The sequence below is a fragment of the Schistocerca americana genome, chromosome 1 (assembly GCF_021461395.2).
Source record: "Schistocerca americana isolate TAMUIC-IGC-003095 chromosome 1, iqSchAmer2.1, whole genome shotgun sequence".
Classification (NCBI taxonomy): Eukaryota; Metazoa; Arthropoda; class Insecta; order Orthoptera; family Acrididae; genus Schistocerca; species Schistocerca americana.
In genome coordinates, this window is record NC_060119.1 from 219,027,680 (window position 1) to 219,045,068 (window position 17,389).

The 17,389-nt window shown below is 45.0% G+C and overlaps 1 protein-coding gene across 2 annotated transcripts in view; it reads left to right on the forward strand.

Moving 5' to 3' along the window:
• Nucleotides 1–17,389, forward strand: part of LOC124605304 — a 203,020-nt gene that overhangs the window by 137,868 nt on the left and 47,763 nt on the right. For both annotated transcript variants that reach the window (XM_047136930.1, XM_047137013.1), the window contains one exon: nucleotides 13,924–14,098. In XM_047136930.1, coding sequence (XP_046992886.1) covers nucleotides 13,924–14,098 — 175 coding nt within the window. The remainder of the gene's footprint in view (nucleotides 1–13,923; nucleotides 14,099–17,389) is intronic.

Here is a 17,389-nt window from a genome sequence, read left to right on the forward strand (position 1 = left end):
GTGTCCTTTTGCAACATGACACTCCAAGGCCCCACACTGCCCGTACAAAAGTTGCAACAATCACAGACCTGCATTTTGAGCGTATTCCTCATCCACCATACTCATCAGACCTTGCCCCAAGTGATTTCTATATGTTTGGACCTCTCAAAGAGGCAATGGGAGGAAAAAGAAGTTCCGTTCTGATGAAGAAATACGCCACGCGGTGTATCAGTGGTTGCGCGGACTACCAAAAGAATTTTTTTCTGAAGAAATTTATGCACTTCGTAAGCTCTGGAGGACTTGCATTGAGCGTGGGGGAGATTATGTTGAAAAGTGATACAGCTTTGTACCACTTCTGCACTATAAATAATATTTAAAAAATATTTAAGGTTTTCATTTGACTCACCCTCGTAGTAACAACCAAGTCTTATGGAGAAGTACTCCTCCGGAATAACCTAAAGTAGAACGGTCCCATAAAACTACAATGATGGGGAAAAAATCGCAACATCGAAAAGGAGTTGTGTGACATAAACGAAACTTGGTAGACGTGTTTCTACATCTGAAAGATGATGCCTATTCAGATTTGGCGCGAATTGCATAAGAGTGACGCTAGTAGAACCATTACGAGGATGCATATCAGGTTTGTTTTAAATACACGCTGTAACAGTCATAAGCGTTAGTTACCTTAGAGATTGGATGTCGTAAGCTGGTATTAGTCAAGAATGCCATTAAGACGACGAAGACGCCATTATCAACATTTGACTGAATTTGAACAAGGGCTAGATGCTCCTTCTGGGATATCACTTGGCAGGATTGTACGCAATACAGGGTGAAAAGTATTTAAACCCTGGGAGGCTGTAGGGGACATCAAAATAAATATTTTTCCCTACTGTCATTTTTTCCTATGAGGAGTATTTAAACCGGTAGAGGAAGATTTCTCTGGCGGCAAATTAATTAAATCAACAAACACTCTTCCATTTTTTTATGACCAAGAGTCAACACACTAACACAACCCAATTTCAATTACAGTAGATTTTCAAAAATGCCTCCATTGACAAGTAAACAAAGGTTACACCGTCGTTTCTGGGAACTGTCGGTCCAAGAAGCGACGCACACGACGACTGAAATCTGTCAGCGCCCTGTCATGTTAGAACCACATGCGTTGTCTTGTAGGGAGCGGGACGTCTTCCACCAATTCTGGCAATGCTCTGGCGAGAAAATTGTAATAGTGCCTGCCATTTAATGGCCTAGTTAGCAGATACGGCTCAATTAAACAGTCCCCAACAACACCGACCCACACATTAACGAAGAACCGCACTTGATGAGCGCTAGTAACTGTGGCATGAGGGTTATCCTCAATCCAAACAGTCGAATCGTGCATGTTGAAGACTCCATCACGCCCGAACGTTACTTCATCGGTAAACAACACAAGAGAGTAAATGAATGATGCATTTCACACTGTTCCAGGTACCACTGCGAAAACTGCTCGGGGTGGATAATCAACTGGTTCCAGATTGTGGACACGCTGTAAGTGAAATGGACGTAGCAATTGATCTCGAAGGACTGTTTTCACATTCGTCTGATTCATCACCATGTTACGTGCACTTGCACTGATGGAAGGATCCCGCTCCACATGCTGCAAGACAGCCTCCTTAAACTGCAGCGATCTTACCGTGCGACGGTGTCCTTGTCCAGGTAAACTGCTAAATGACCCGTTGTCACGCAGATGTTGGTACACAGCAGCAAAGGTCGTATGATGTGGGATACGGCGATTAGGATATTGTTGTTGATAAACCAGCTTGCAGCTCGTCCGTTGTGGTGCGCTACGTAGTACGCACCAACCATATCAGTGTACTAACTCCAGGTGTATCGCTACATTAGTAAACAGAGACAATGCACTACTACACTGGTGGGGAGCAGTTGCCTACAATTGAAGAGCGTAATGCGCCCTCTAACAACTGGAGACCGTAATAAGGCCTCTAACAACTGAAGAGTGTAATACGGCCTCCACCGGTTTTAATACTCCTCATAGGAAAAAATGACATTAGGGAAAAATATTTGTTTTGATGTCCCCTACAACCTCTCAGAGTTTGTCGGTTTAAATACTTTTCACCCTGTATGCATGATTTCTGGCAGCAACGGTCACGAGAATGTACGGTCGCAAGAAGGCCAGGGGCGGACGGCCGAGTGGCACTACCGAATGGGAAGACCGTCATGTTCGGCGTAAGGCTCTCGCTCATCGCACTGCATCTGGAGCAGGAATCTGGATAGCAGTTGGCGCCACAGTGACAGAACGAACTTTTACAAATGGGTTACTTCTGGGACAGCTCCGACCCAGCATTCCACAGACCCAAGACTGCCGTCATTTGTGATTTCAGTGGTGTCAAGCGAAAAGCCATTGGAGGAAATGGTGGAGGTGTGTTGTGTTTTCCAATCAGAGCTGGTTCTGCCTCGGTGCTAGTGATGGCCATGTGTTGGTTGGAAGGAGGCCAGTTGGAAGACCTGAAAATAACCTGTCTGCGTGCTAGACACACTGGGCGAATACCTGGAATTATAGTCTGGGGAGTAGATGAAAGCAGGGGCGCTCTCGTGGTTATCCCGAGCACCCTGATTAGGAATTTGTACGTCAGTTTGATGATTCAGTGTGTTATGCTGCCATTCACGAACTGCATTCCAGGAGGTGTTTTCCAACAGGATAACGCACGCCCAAATACTGCTGTTGAAACCCAACATGGTGTACAGAGTGCCGACATACGCCTTGGCATGCTCGATCGAGTGTTGTGCAATGGAGCACATAAAGGACAGCATCGGACAACTCCAGCGTCATCCACAAACAGCATTAACCGTCCCTGTATCGACTGACCTACACTACTGGCCATTAAAATTGCTACACCTAGAAGAAATGCAGATGATAAACGGGTATTCACTGGACAAATATATTATGCTAGAACTGACATGTGATTACTTTTCCACGCAATTTGGGTGCATAGATCCTGAGAAATCAGCACCCAGTACAACCTCCTCTGGCCGTAATAACGGCCTTGATACGTATGGGCATTGAGTCAAATAGAGCTTGGATGGCGTGTACAGCTACAGCTGCCCATGCAACTTCAACACAATACCACAGTTCATCAAGAGTAGTGACTGGTGTATTGTGACGAGCCAATTGCTCGGCCACCATTGAACAGACGTTTTCAATTGGTGAGAGATCTGGAGAATGTGTCGGCCAGGACAGCAGTCGACCATTTTCTGTATCCAGAAAGGTTCTTACAGGACCTGCAACATGCGGTCGTGCATTATCCTGCTGAAATGTAGGGTTTCGCAGGGATCGAATGAAGGGTAGAGGGACGGGACGTAACACATCTGAAATGTAACGTCCGCTGTTCAAAGTGCCGTCAATGCGAACAAGAGATGACCGAGACGTGTAACCAGTGGCACCCCATACCATCACGCCGGGTGATACGCCAGTATGGCGATGACGAAAACATGCTTCCAACGGGCGTTCACCGCGATGTCGCCAAACACGGATGGACTATCATGATGCTGTAAATAGAACCTGGATTCATTCGAAAAAATGACGTTTTGCCATTCGTGCACCCAGGTTGGTCGTTGAGTACACCATCGCAGGCGCCCCTGCCTGTGATGCAGCGTCAAGGGTAGCCGCAGCCATGGTCTCCGAGTGGATAGTCCATGCTGCTGCAAACGTCGTCGAACTGTTCGTGCAGATGGTTGTTGTCATGCAAATGTCTCCATGTGTTGACGCAGGGATCGAGACGTGGCTGCACGATACGTTACAGCCATGCGGATAAGATGCCTGTCATCTCGACTGCTAGTGATACGAGGCTTTTGGAATACATCACGGCGTTCCGTAATACCCTCCTGAATCCACGGATTCCATATTCTGCTAACAGTCATTGGATCTCGGCCAACGCGAGCAGCAATGTCGCGATACGATAAACCGCAATCGCGGTAGGCTACAATCCGACCTTTATCAAAGTAAGAAACATGTTGGTAAGCATTTCTCCTCTTTACAAGAGGCATCACAACAACGTTTCACCAGGCAACGCTGGTCAACTGCCGTTTGGGTATGAGAAATCGGTTGGAAACTTTCCTCATGTCAGTACGTTGTAGGTGTCGCCACCGGCGCCAACCTTGTGTGAATGCTCTGAAAAGCTAATGATTTGCATATCACAGCATCTTCTCCCTGTCGGTTAAATTTCGTGCCTGTAGCACGTCATCTTCATGGTGTAGCAATTTTAATGGCTAGTAGTGTAATACAGCAGGCATGAAACTCCATACCACAAACTGACATCCGGCACCTGTACAACACAATGCATGCACGTTTGCATTCTGGCGGCCACACCGGTTATCATCTGCAATGGCTTGTCTCGCGCTTACATTAACCTGTGATCTTGCAATGTTAATCACTTACACATGTTACCTAGACAAATGTATTTCATTAGTCTACATCAATTAATTTTTGATGTTGCGCTTCTCTTCCTAACAGCGAAGTTTAAAGAAAACCAGATACCAGGCTGAGATTCATTGAAAGAATCTTAAGTAAACGTAATTCATCAACGAAAGAAGTAGTTTACAAACCACTAGTTCGAATGATTGTCGAGTGTTGCTCGTGACTCTAGGACCATTACCAGGGGGGACTCGTAGAAGAGATGGAGTGCATCTAAAGAGGAGCGTCATATATCGCCACGGATGTTTTTACTAAGCGCGATAGCATTGCAGAGGTGGGCATGAAACTCCAGCAACAGATATTACAAGACAGGTTTACTGTTAAAATTCTGAGACCATACATTCGAAGCATTGTCACGCAACTGACTACTGCCTGCCAGGTACTTGAGCTCTTATAGAGGCTTGCATATAATCCTTCTGATGCGTTGTGAGTGAATGGAACAGGAAAAGAGTGAAATGACAGTGTTACCACTGGTATTTTCCACCAAACACCGTAATGTGCTTGTGGAGTGTATATGTGCCACCTGCAAATATCCTTCTCTTCAAAAGACTCTGTCAGAAATGTTGGGAACCATCTGCCTCAATCCTAATTCCTCTTTCCTGATTGGCATACGAACATTTTCGAGCCCTTCTAAATCATTTTATCCAGCCTTTCTTTATAGTGAAGTCTTCATACTCAGCATCTTCCTCTGACTGCCACTGTCTATAAATGACTGCCTCCTGCTATCTCCTTTTTCTCCCGTTGGCATTCTCTCCTGCCTGTCTCTCCCACTGCCACTGTCTCATCCCTTTCCTTTGCTCACCCTTACCACGGTCTGCCTCTCTGTCACATTGACTATCTCGCTGTCCAGCTGCCATTATCTCGGCCCATTCTTTTTATCTCCCAATGCCACTGTCTCTTTTTCTCGCTTACAGTTTCCTGTCTTTCTCTTCAAATAGCACTGTCTCATCTCCACGCATCTCCATGGGGACGATTTTCTCGGGTTTTTGAACCATACGCCAGGCTACTGTTACATATGGTTATAGGACATGGGGAAAAGTGGGCAAATGTTTTCGTGTTTCCACTCATCTCTCTTTCCCATTTCTTCTGTCTTCTATCTCTTTTGCTCCCACTACTACTGTTTTCAACAATCTCCCTTTCTCTTTTATTGCCACTGTCGCTCACTGACCATCAATATCTCCTCTCTCGTTGGCTTCCACTGCTATTGTCTTCATCCATCTTTCTTCCTCTTTCATTTCCACTTTATTCCTCCCACCATCACCGTCGACTCTCTCTTTCTCTTCCACTGGCACCATCTCGTCTCTCTTTCACCGCCACTGTCTCCCTGCTATTCACATACGAAAATATTTGATGAGGAAGGCGGAATGAACATTGTGGCAACAGATTCCTCACTTTTGTATCAGAGTGTTTTAAATAGGAGCATATTCGAATTTTTTCTCCGACACGAGCATTTTTCAGCGTGTCCCCTTCTTTAATATTTATTATTTACATAATTTTACACATTAACATATTCTAACATACATAAACAACAAAAAACGACGTATAATATAAGGTTGAGACAAAATCGTTTCCCTTTCAGCGAAAACTCACTTTACACTACTTTAAGTAAAAATGTGCAACATTTTTAGAATCCTACAAAGAATTTCGTATGACAATTTTCGTGGGGTGCTTACGCCACCAGCTGACACCATCGAATAATTCCTAGGTCAAGACAGCCTATATCGGCGTGAAGTGCCCATTACGCACAGATAGCGCATCGTAAAGCTTTATTGGTAAAAGAAAAATAGCGACTAAAATATTAGGTTGATGATCTCAGAACTCATGCGATGACCCCATAACCCCTGCCTTGTGTTCACTACGTCAGTTAAAACTACATTTACACCTCAGACCGGATATTACTTGCATATTTTGCGTGCATAAGTTCGGTAATTTTGAACCTTAGGATCTAGGTAACGGATAATGATGTTCAAAACGTTTCAAGGTTGCCAGAGAACGTTATCTTAAGGATATATTGTAAAATTTCGACGATTTGTCTTGAACAGAAATTATAGAGGCGGCAATCCCCATAATTAAAATTCAAGGTACCCAGAGCTCATGGTCTTTCAGGGTTTTCTCAGGAACCACCTATGAACAAAGGGTGCTTTTATAGCCTGTCTAAGTCCCATTCTAGGCCACATCTAATGCAAAATAGCCAACCGGTTTTCTCAATTTTCCTGGGCTGGAGGATGTACGTAATGTTTAAATTTTGCCACTGTACTGTTGGACAGCTACAGCACCCCGTTCTTCTAGAGGGTATATAAATGATCACTAGGGTAAGTGCTGTCCGAAACACTTGACCTCTCATCTCTGTAATCAACACAACCCGAGGTATGGGCGCCTGAAAAATGGCGGTTTCGCGTGCGGCATTTTGTTAACTTATTGGTACCGTGCACTGTTGTGCACAGACCGATGTGTATATATGTAGCTTTATTGCTATTCGTAGCCCTACACAATCTAATTTCTAATGATAACACGTGGTAAATAAATTAAGCAGGCGGATAAGGTACAAAATGGGGAGGCGGTGGCATACGTATGTAAGCAAAGTAATATATGCCTAGTTTCAGGTGTGGCAGATGGAAAAACAGTTTTAGCGGGAGACGAAGATGATTACATGTGAACAGACAAAAATTTAACAAACATATATATCATCTGTTATCCACAAGTCACCTTATGGTTTGTTGCGAAGGGTAATTCGCATGCCATTGAAACTTCCCCATTTTCACATTCCACTCGCGAATGTTGCACACGAAGAATGATTTTTGGTAAGCCTTCCAGTGAGCTCAGATCTCCCTGATTTTATCGGTGTGGCCATTTCGCGAAATATACGTAGGGGAAAACAATACACAATAAACCAACAAAAACAAGGAAAGAATAAGGACTCCCCACGAAGCTTTACCCAAATGAGACGAAAATCGCTAGATGTGATGTACATGTACAAACAAACAAATGATTACAGTATCAGAGAAATTGGATGATTAATTCAAGGGAATGAGCGTCACAAATTGAGCAAGTCAATAATGCGTTGTTCTACCCCTAACCGTTATGCAAGCAGCTACTCGGGTTGGGACTGATTGGCAGTGTTGTTGGATGTCCCCTTGAGGGATATAGTGCCAAACTCTGTTAAATTAGCGTGCTAGATCGTCAGTATGCTGTGCTGGTTGGAAGGCCCTGCCCATACTGCTCCAAACGTTCTCAGTTGGGGAGAGGTCCAGAGATCTTGGAGGCATAGACAAGCAGTAAAAACTCCCGCCATGTGTGGGCGGGCTTTATCGCCCTGAAATGTAAGCCTACGATTGCTTTCAACGGCTGACAGCCAAAGGAATCCTGCTATGAAATGAAATGGCACTCCAGATCATCACTCCAGTTTGTGTGGCGAGCGACAGTCAGACATCCCACGGCTGTCCGCGGCGGCTCTAGACCCATTTTCCGCCTGGACTCTCATTAACTGGAGTTCAGTTGTATCCAGTGATGAGTCCCGCTTCGAATTGAGTCCATATGAACAGCGAAGAAGGTTTTCTGTGATTTGCCTAAATCGCTCCAGGCAAATGCCGGGACGGTTCCTTTGAAACGGCACAGCCGGATTCCTTCCCCGTCCTTCCCTAATCCGATGTGACCGATGACCTCGCAGTTTGGTCTCTTCCCCCAAACAACCCAACCCAACCAGCGAAGGCGTGTCCAAAGACGCCCCAGACAGCAGAGTAATGGCAACGTGACTGTCGCCTGTCGTACGGTTTGACGACCAGGAGTGACTTTCGGGGCTGCAATTTCCTACCATAGTAGGACTCGTCTGGTTGTAAACCGCAGCACCCTTACAGCTCAGCGATTCGTCGACGATATTCTACACCCCGTTTCGTGTCCTTTCATGCCAAGCAATCCTGGGCTTACATTTCAGTAACATGATTCCCGCTCACACATGGCGAAAGATTCTATTGCTTGTCTTCCTACTTGCCAAACACTGCCTTGCGCAACATGGTCGCCGGAACTCTTTCCAACAGAAATCGTTTGAATCACTATGGGCAGGCTCATCCGACAGTCTCAGGGTTTTGAAGGCCTTTTTTTAATTGTATCATTTGTTTGTCTGTGCAGGGTGTTCAAAAAGTCTCTCCGCAGAGCCGTATGATTGTTAGCCGTGCGTGCCGTATGATTGTTCCCCTGCCTGGGTTACTTCCCTTCAAGTGGACTCTCCCAACATTCCACTTTTCGTTTATCTCAGCCAGCGTCAGTAGTATCGTTGGTGTGGTTGTCGTTAAGTGTTGACGTGAACGTTTAAGTTTAGTTCCTTTGCTGGTCTGTTTCGTTTTTGTCACTGTTAAAATGCTAGCTATTGCAGAAAGTGCGTTTTTAGTCGAACAAGTATACAAAGCTGGCTGTAAATACACAGTTTCACTTCGTCAAACCATTAATGCAGCTTTTACCGGAGACAGCACTCCCTCATCGCGATGCTGTGCGAGATTTGATTAACAAATTTCGAAGGACGGGTTCAGAGACAGATGCACCGAGAAGTGGTCGTCCTAGCGTTTTGTCTGAGGATAAACTACTCGATATTTCCGATAAAATGTCCATGAGTCCGAAGAAGTCAGTAAGAAAATTTGCCCAGGAAATCAGTGTTAGTGTCGGAACGTACCACACAGCTACAACTTTTCCCATACAAAGTGACAGTCGTGCAAGAACTGAAAAATACTGACCATGGCAAGAGACTGCATTATTGTCAATGGTTCAAAAATTTCGTTCAACAAAAATGGAAGGGATATTCTTAACGAAAATTTTTTCACTGATTAGGCGTGGTTTCATTTATCCGGGTACATGAACTCACAAAATTTTCGTATGTGCAGTACTGTAAATCCATTGTGTATTCATGAGGTTCAAAATGGTTCAAATGGCTCTGAGCACTATGTGACTCAACTTCTGAGGTCATCAGTCCCCTAGAACTTAGAACTACTTAAACCTAACTAACCTAAGGACATCACACACATCCATGCCCGAGGCAGGATTCGAACCTGCGACCGTAGCGGTCGCGCGGTTCCAGACTGAAGCGCCTAGAACCGCACGGCCACAACGGCCGGCCTATTCATGAGGAACCACTTCATTCTATGAAAATAGGAGTTTGGATTGCAATTTCTAGACGTGGGATTTTGGGTCCCATATTTTTCAACGAAACAATAAACGCACAACGATATTGCAGTGATATTCTGTACCCATCCATAGAAGAACTTGTGTTAAGCGAAATACTGAACGGTTATTTTCAATAAGATGGTGCAACCGCGCATACAGCTCGCGTTTCGCTGCTTGCTGATGTTTTTGGTGATCGCATATTTTCACAGCGACTTTGGCCTCCACGATCGCCTGACCTAACACCATCTGACTTTTTCTTCTGGGGTGCAGCGAAAGCAAGTGTCTATAAAAGCTGTCCAAAATCCATCGATGAATTGAAAACTACAATATCGACTTTCACTGCTTCTGTTACAGAAGAAATTTTACAACTTGTGCTTGGAAACATGATTAGACGAATTGAATTGTATATTCAACAACAGGGGGGGGGGGGGGGACACTTTGAACATTTAATGTGAAAATTTGTAAGTACAAATAAAATTAATTACTTGTATTTCACTGAGTTTCATTTCGGTATATTCACTGCGGCATACGACACGAGCGCATAACAATCATACGGCACTGCGGAGAGACTTTTTGAACACCCCGTACATGTACATCACATCTATCAATTTCCATTCCATTCGGATAATCACTTCTTGGTGTGTCTTTTTTTGCCTTAGAAAGTGTATATTAATTTGTTCTTCTAACAATGTATGGTCTCGGAATTTTAACAGTAAACGACATCGTGATGCAGGGCGCCCTCTTGTAGCGTCTGCTATTGAAGTCAGGTGGGTATCTCGGGTATTAACCAAACCTGTGACGACACGTACTGCTTTCCTCTGGATATTCTCTGTTTCCCCTATCAACCCTTTCTAGAACGGACCCTAGACTGACGAGCAGTACTTTAGTATTGCTACCCTCTTCATGGCTGAAGTACTCTACATTTGTAGTATCGTTCCCAGAACCGATCGCGGTCCTCTGGTTTGGAGCCGAGTGGAAGGCTTAAACCAGAGGCTCAGACGATTCTGCGGAGATCTGGGGTGCAAATTTCTCGACCTCCGCTATCGGGTGGAGAAATGTAGGGTCCCCCTGAATAGGTCAGGCGTGCACTACACGCAGGAAGCGGCTACAAGGGTAGCGGAGTACGTGTGGAGTGCACATGGGGGTTTTTTAGGTTAGAGAATCCCCTCCCTAGGCCCGACAAGACGCCTCCTGAGACGCAGCAAGGTAGGAGTAGGCAAAATGCAACAGGGAATAACAATATTAATGTGCTAATAGTAAACTGCAGGAGCGTCTATAGAAAGGTCCCAGAACTGCTCTCATTAGTAAACGGTTACAATGCCCACATAGTACTAGGGACAGAAAGTTGGCTGAAACCAGACGTAAATAGTAATGAAATCCTAAACTCAGATTGGAATGTATACCGCAGAGACAGGCTGGACAGTGAAGGGGGAGGCGTGTTTATAGCGATAAGAAGTGCAATAGTATCGAAGGAAATTGACGGAGATCCGAAATGTGAAATGATTTGGGTGGGGGTCACGGTTAAAGCAGGCTCAGACATGGTAATTGGATGTCTCTGTAGGCTCCCTGGCTCAGCAGCTGTTGTGGATGAGCACCTGAAGGATAATTTGGAAAATATTTCGAGTAGATTTCCCAACCATGTTATAGTTCTGGGTGGAGATTTTAATTTGCCGGATATAGACTGGGAGACTCAGACGTTCATAACGGGTGGCAGGGACAAAGAATCCAGTGAAATTTTTTTAAGTGCTTTATCTGAAAACTACCTTGAGCAGTTAAACAGAGAACCGACTCGTGGCGATAACATATTAGACCTTCTGGTGACAAACAGACCCGAACTATTTGAAAAAGTTAACGCAGAACAGGGAATCAGCGATCATAAAGCGGTTACGGCATCGATGATTTCAGCCGTAAATAGGAATATTAAAAAGGATAGGAAGATTTTTCTGTTTAGAAAAAGTGACAAAAAGCAGATTTCAGAGTACCTGTTGGCTCAACACAAAAGTTTTGTCTCAAGTACAGATAGTGTTGAGGATCAGTGGACAAAGTTCAAAACCGTCGTACATAATGCGTTAGATGAGTATGTGCCAAGCAAGATCGTAAGAGATGGAAAAGAGCCACCGTGGTACAACAACCGAGTTAGAAAACTGCTGCGGAAGCAAAGGGAACTTCACAGCAAACATAAACATAGCCAAAGCCTTGCAGACAAACAAAAATTACGCGAAGCGAAATGTGGTGTGAGGAGGGCTATGCGAGAGGCGTTCAATGAATTCGAAAGTAAAGTTCTATGTACTGACTTGGCAGAAAATCCTAAGAAATTCTGGTCTTATATCAAATCGGTAGGTGGATCAAAACAAAGTGTCCAGACACTCTGTGACCAAAATGGTACTGAAACAGAGGATGACAGACTAAAGGCCGAAATACTAAATGTCTTTTTCCAAAGTTGTTTCACAGAGGAAGATTGCACTGTAGTTCCTTCTCTAGATTGTCGCACAGATGACAAAATGGTAGATATCGAAATAGACGACAGAGGGATAGAGAAACAATTAAAATCGCTCAAAAGAGGAAAGGCCTCTGGACCTGATGGGATACCAGTTCAATTTTACACAGAGTACGCGAAGGAACTTGCCCCCCTTCTTGCAGCGGTGTACCGTAGGTCTCTAGAAGAGCGTAGCGTTCCAAAGGATTGGAAAAGGGCACAGGTCATCCCCGTTTTCAAGAAGGGACGTCGAGCAGATGTGCAGAACTATAGACCTATATCTCTAACGTCGATCAGTTGTAGAATTTTGGAACACGTATTATGTTCGAGTATAATGACTTTTCTGGAGACTAGAAATCTACTCTGTAGGAATCAGCTTGGGTTTCGAAAAAGACGGTCATGTGAAACCCAGCCCGCGCTATTCGTCCACGAGACTCAGAGGGCCATAGACACGGGTTCACAGGTAGATGCCGTGTTTCTCGACTTCCGCAAGGCGTTCGGTACAGTTCCCCACAGTCGTTTAATGAACAAAGTAAGAGCATATGGACTATCAGACGAATTGTGTGGTTGAGGAGTTCCTAGATAACAGAACGCAGCATGTCATTCTCAATGGAGAGAAGTCTTCCGAAGTAAGAGTGATTTCAGGTGTGCCGCAGGGGAGTGTCATAGGACCGTTGCTATTCACAATATACATAAATGACCTGGTGGATGACATCGGAAGTTCACTGAGGCTTTTTGCAGATGATGCTGTGGTGTATCAAGAGGTTGTAACAATGGAAAATTGTACTGAAATGCAGGAGGATCTGCAGCGAATTGACGCATGGTGCAGGGAATGGCAATTGAATCTCAATCTAGACAAGTGTAATGTGCTGCGAATACACAGAAAGATAGATCCTTTATCATTTAGCTACAAAATAGCAGGTCAGCAACTGGAAGCAGTTAATACCATAAATTATCTGGGAGTACGCATTAGGAGTGATTTAAAATGGAATGATCATATAATGTTGATCGTCGGTAAAGCAGATGCCAGACTGAGATTCATTGGAAGAATCCTAAGGAAATGCAATCCGAAAACAAAGGAAGTAGGTTACAGTACGCTTGTTCGCCCACTGCTTGAATACTGCTCAGCAGTGTGGGATCCGTACCAGATAGGGTTGATAGAAGATATAGAGAAGATCCAACGGAGAGCAGCGCGCTTCGTTACAGGATCATTTAGTAATCGCGAAAGCGTTACGGAGATGAGAGATAAACTCCAGTGGAAGACTCTGCAGGAGAGACGCTCAGTAGCTCGGTACGGGCTTTTGTCAAAGTTTCGAGAACATACCTTCACCGAAGAGTCAAGCAGTATATTGCTCCCTCCTACATATATCTCGCGAAGAGACCATGAGGATAAAATCAGAGAGATTAGAGCCCGCACAGAGGCATACCGACAATCCTTCTTTCCATGAACAATACGAGACTGGAATAGAAGGGAGAACCGATAGAGGTACTCAAGGTACCCTCCGCCACACACCGTCAGGTGGCTTGCGGAGTATGGATGTAGATGTAGATGTAGATTTTCGTCTCATTCGGGTAATTCTTTTGTGGTTTGTCGTTTTTCTATATTAGAGCATACTTCGTGCATCTTATGATAGGTAACCCAATGTACATCATACGCACCCTGGTCAAATGATGTGTTGCCTGAATGAACGTGATGAAATATTTTTCTTTGCAGTTTTATTTTACCCACCGTTTATTAGTGAGCTGAAGCGACTGAGGGAGTAGTGTTAGCATGTCGAAACAAACAAAGCGTCGTTGTAATGTAGGTTGCACAGACTGCGGAGCGAGACTGAAGCGCGGCCGTTTGCAGGGTGCTGATAGCCGAGGACGACTACGACGGCTCGCGTAAGAAGCCGGGCGCCCACCTGTCGCTGAGCCCCGTGCTGCTGTCGCAGCTCAGCAACGCCACGGACGCCCGGGAGCTGGAGGACGCCATCGACGACTGGACCAAAGCCCTGCCGCCTGGAGCCACGCCCGTCTGGAGGGTGAGCGCGCGCATCAGCACCCTCACACACTGGGCACTAAATCAACGCCACACCACGACTGGCCACGTCTCTTTTCCGAAATCGGTTTACAGTGTCTGAAGATGTTCAGACGTTTGATATTCAGTGCCTCTGCTAGCCTTTTCTACGATTTTGCGATGTTCAGCTGTAATCACCCACATTGCTCCTATGTGTTTTGTAATATCTCTTCCACTGTGGCCGAGCGGTTCTAATCGCTTCAGTCTGGAACCACGCGGCTGCTACGGTCGCAGGTTCGAATCCTGCCTCGGGCATGGATGTGTGGTGATGTCCTTACGTTAGTTAGGTTTAAGTAGTTCTAAGTTCTAGGGGACTGATGACCTCAGATGTTAAGTCCCATAGTGCTTAGAGCCATTTGAACCATTTTGAACCATCTGCTCACATTCCATGAGGTCGTCTCGTCCATGCTCATTTACCTCTTACAACATAGCAAAGCACTTCACTAGTCTACCTACAATCCATTTGTCTGCTACATGTCTTTTTCTTCAAAGAGTTTCGACTATATTTAAATCTGTTGTGTCAAAAAAATGGCTCAAATGGCTCTGAGCACTATGGGACTTAACATCTGTGGTCATCAGTCCCCTATAACTTAGAACTACTTAAACCTAACTAACCTAATGACATAACACACACCCATGCCCGAGGCAGGATTCGAACCTGCGACCGTAGCAGTCGCTCGGTTCCGGACTGAAGCGCCTAGAGCCGCTCGGTCACCAGCGGCCGGCCTGTTGTGTCATTTCCATTTCAACTTCTTAACCGTCATGTTGTTGTTGTTGTTGTTGTTGTGGTCTTCAGTCCTGAGACTGGTTTGATGCAGCTCTCCATGCTACTGTATCCTGTGCAAACTTCTTCATCTCCCAGTACGTACTGCAGCCTACATCCTTCTGAATCTGCTTAATGTATTCATCTCTTGCTCTCCCTCTACGATTTTTACGCTCCACGCTGCCCTCCAGCACTAAATTGGTGATCCCTTGATGCCTACGAACATGCCCTACCAACCGATCCCTTCTTCTAGTCAAGTTGTGCCACAAACTCCTCTTCTCCCCAATTCTATTGAATACCTTCAGATTAGTTATGTGATCTACCCATCTACTCTTCAGCATTCGTCTGTAGCATTAACCGTCATAATTACAATAAATTACAATATTATAATTGCAACTATATGTAGGCGGCCTCCAGCAATCATCAAACTGACACAAAGCTTACAATATGCTTCCATATGCAAATGATTGTGGGAATGCTGCGTTGTCAACTCTCCTGAAAGTGCATGGGTAGGAGTCGAGTTACACACAGCTGCAACAGACGCAATCACATTCTTATGGCACAGTCATAACCGGTTTCAGCCATACAATGACCGTCTTCGGATTCTAAACGAGGCATACGCTGAACACAGGTCACTGTATGGCCGAAACAGATTATGACTGTGTCATAAGAATGTGATTGCGTCTATAAATAAACAAAAATTTACAAACTGATCAGTCACTCACTCCATTGACAAAATGTCGTTAGTTCCAAGCCGCAATAGCGGCAGCTCAACCAACTTCGCTACAGTCTGGTTCGTTGTGGGCTACAAACCGTTTCGTGACAGATTTATTAAGTGTATCTAATAAGTGTGAGCCAACGGCCTTGTCGCATTGGTAACACCGGTTCTCGTCAAATTGCCGAAGCTAAGCGCTGCCGGGCCGGGCTAGCACTTGGATGGGTGACCGTCCTTTCCGCCGAGCGGTTTTTACAAGTAGAGTGCTCTGAGCCCTTATGAGGCAAACTGAAGAGCTACTTGACTGAGAAGTAGCGGCTCAGGTTTCGTAAACTGACATACGGCCGGGAGAGCGGGGTGCTGACCACATGCCCATCCATATCCGCATCCAGTGACGCCTGTGGGTTGAGGGTGACACGGCGGCCGGTCGGTACCATTGGGTCTTCATGGCTTATTCGGGTGAAGTTCAGTTTTAATAATTATGAGATGCACACTACAGAATGGAATGTGCATTCAGTCTTTTCCATCCATAATGACACAAAGAAAAATCAGTGATGCAGATTCTTGCAGTACAAAATGGGTTCTATAAAAAATTACACCTTAAGGAACGGACTACATCTTCTGTCGTCCCTTACTTTATTATCTAAAACATCCACGGCAGGATGAACAGTATTTTAAATTATGTTCTATTGTAGTCACAACAGCTAGATAATTAAAATAATATTTCCTTTACAGAACGGAAAATGCTCTGAGCTACTTTCTAACGCACAGACGGCTTGACAAGAAAGTCACTGTTCCAGGAAAATTACAAAATTAATTTACATTCCATTGAAATACCTTTTTATTCAGATGATTCAGTCTCATCGCCTTCAGAACTGGACTCACTGGGTGTGGGTGCCAGACTGACTATTACCGAATCCAATGTTCCGTATTCAACAAGTTCTTTCCATTAATCTTCTTCTCTCAGTTTTTCAGTGTGATGTACGCAAGATTCCGAGACAGCTACGGTGATTTTGTCTATTGCTTCACGGATCAGTCTTTCGGTGTCGGCTACCTGATAGTTGGTATTTTTATCTCTTGCGCTTATCTTCAACTGTGCCCATACAAGTTCTGTTGGATTATACGAGGGTTGGAACTTAAATAGTGGCAACTATTTATCCGCAACCGATACAAAAGAGTTACATGTTTGCACCTGTTAGTGTCCTTCAAAGTAGACACCAGCGTTGTGTAGAACCCGTTGCCAGCGACGTGGAAGGCGTAGTATACCGTTAGCAGAGTTTGTTCTGTTGGTGGTGCGAATGGAGCGGTCTACTGCCTGTCGAATCTCTGGAACAGTTCTGAAGCGAATGCCACGAAGTGGTTCCTTCACCTTCGGAATCAAATCAAAGTCACAAGGACTTGAGTCTGTGGAGTATGGTGGATGGTACAGTACTTCCCAGTCCCATCGACCGAACAGAGCAGCCACGGCCTGCGCTGTATGCGCCCACGCGTTGTCGTGCAAAATGATGGGTGGGTTGCGTAGAAAGTGTCGCCGCCTCTTTCGAAAGCTGGTCGCAGGTGATGCTCCAAAAACGAACAGCAATACTGCGCATTGACGGTTTGCCGTGGAGGATCGTAATTCGTTAGGATAACAGCGTCACAGTCGTACACGAGAATCACCATAACTTTAGACTGCTCCATTCGCACCATCAAAAGAACAGGCTCTACTAACGGAACACTACGCCTTCCACATCGCTGGCAACGTGTTATACACAACGCTGGTGACTACTTTGAAGGAC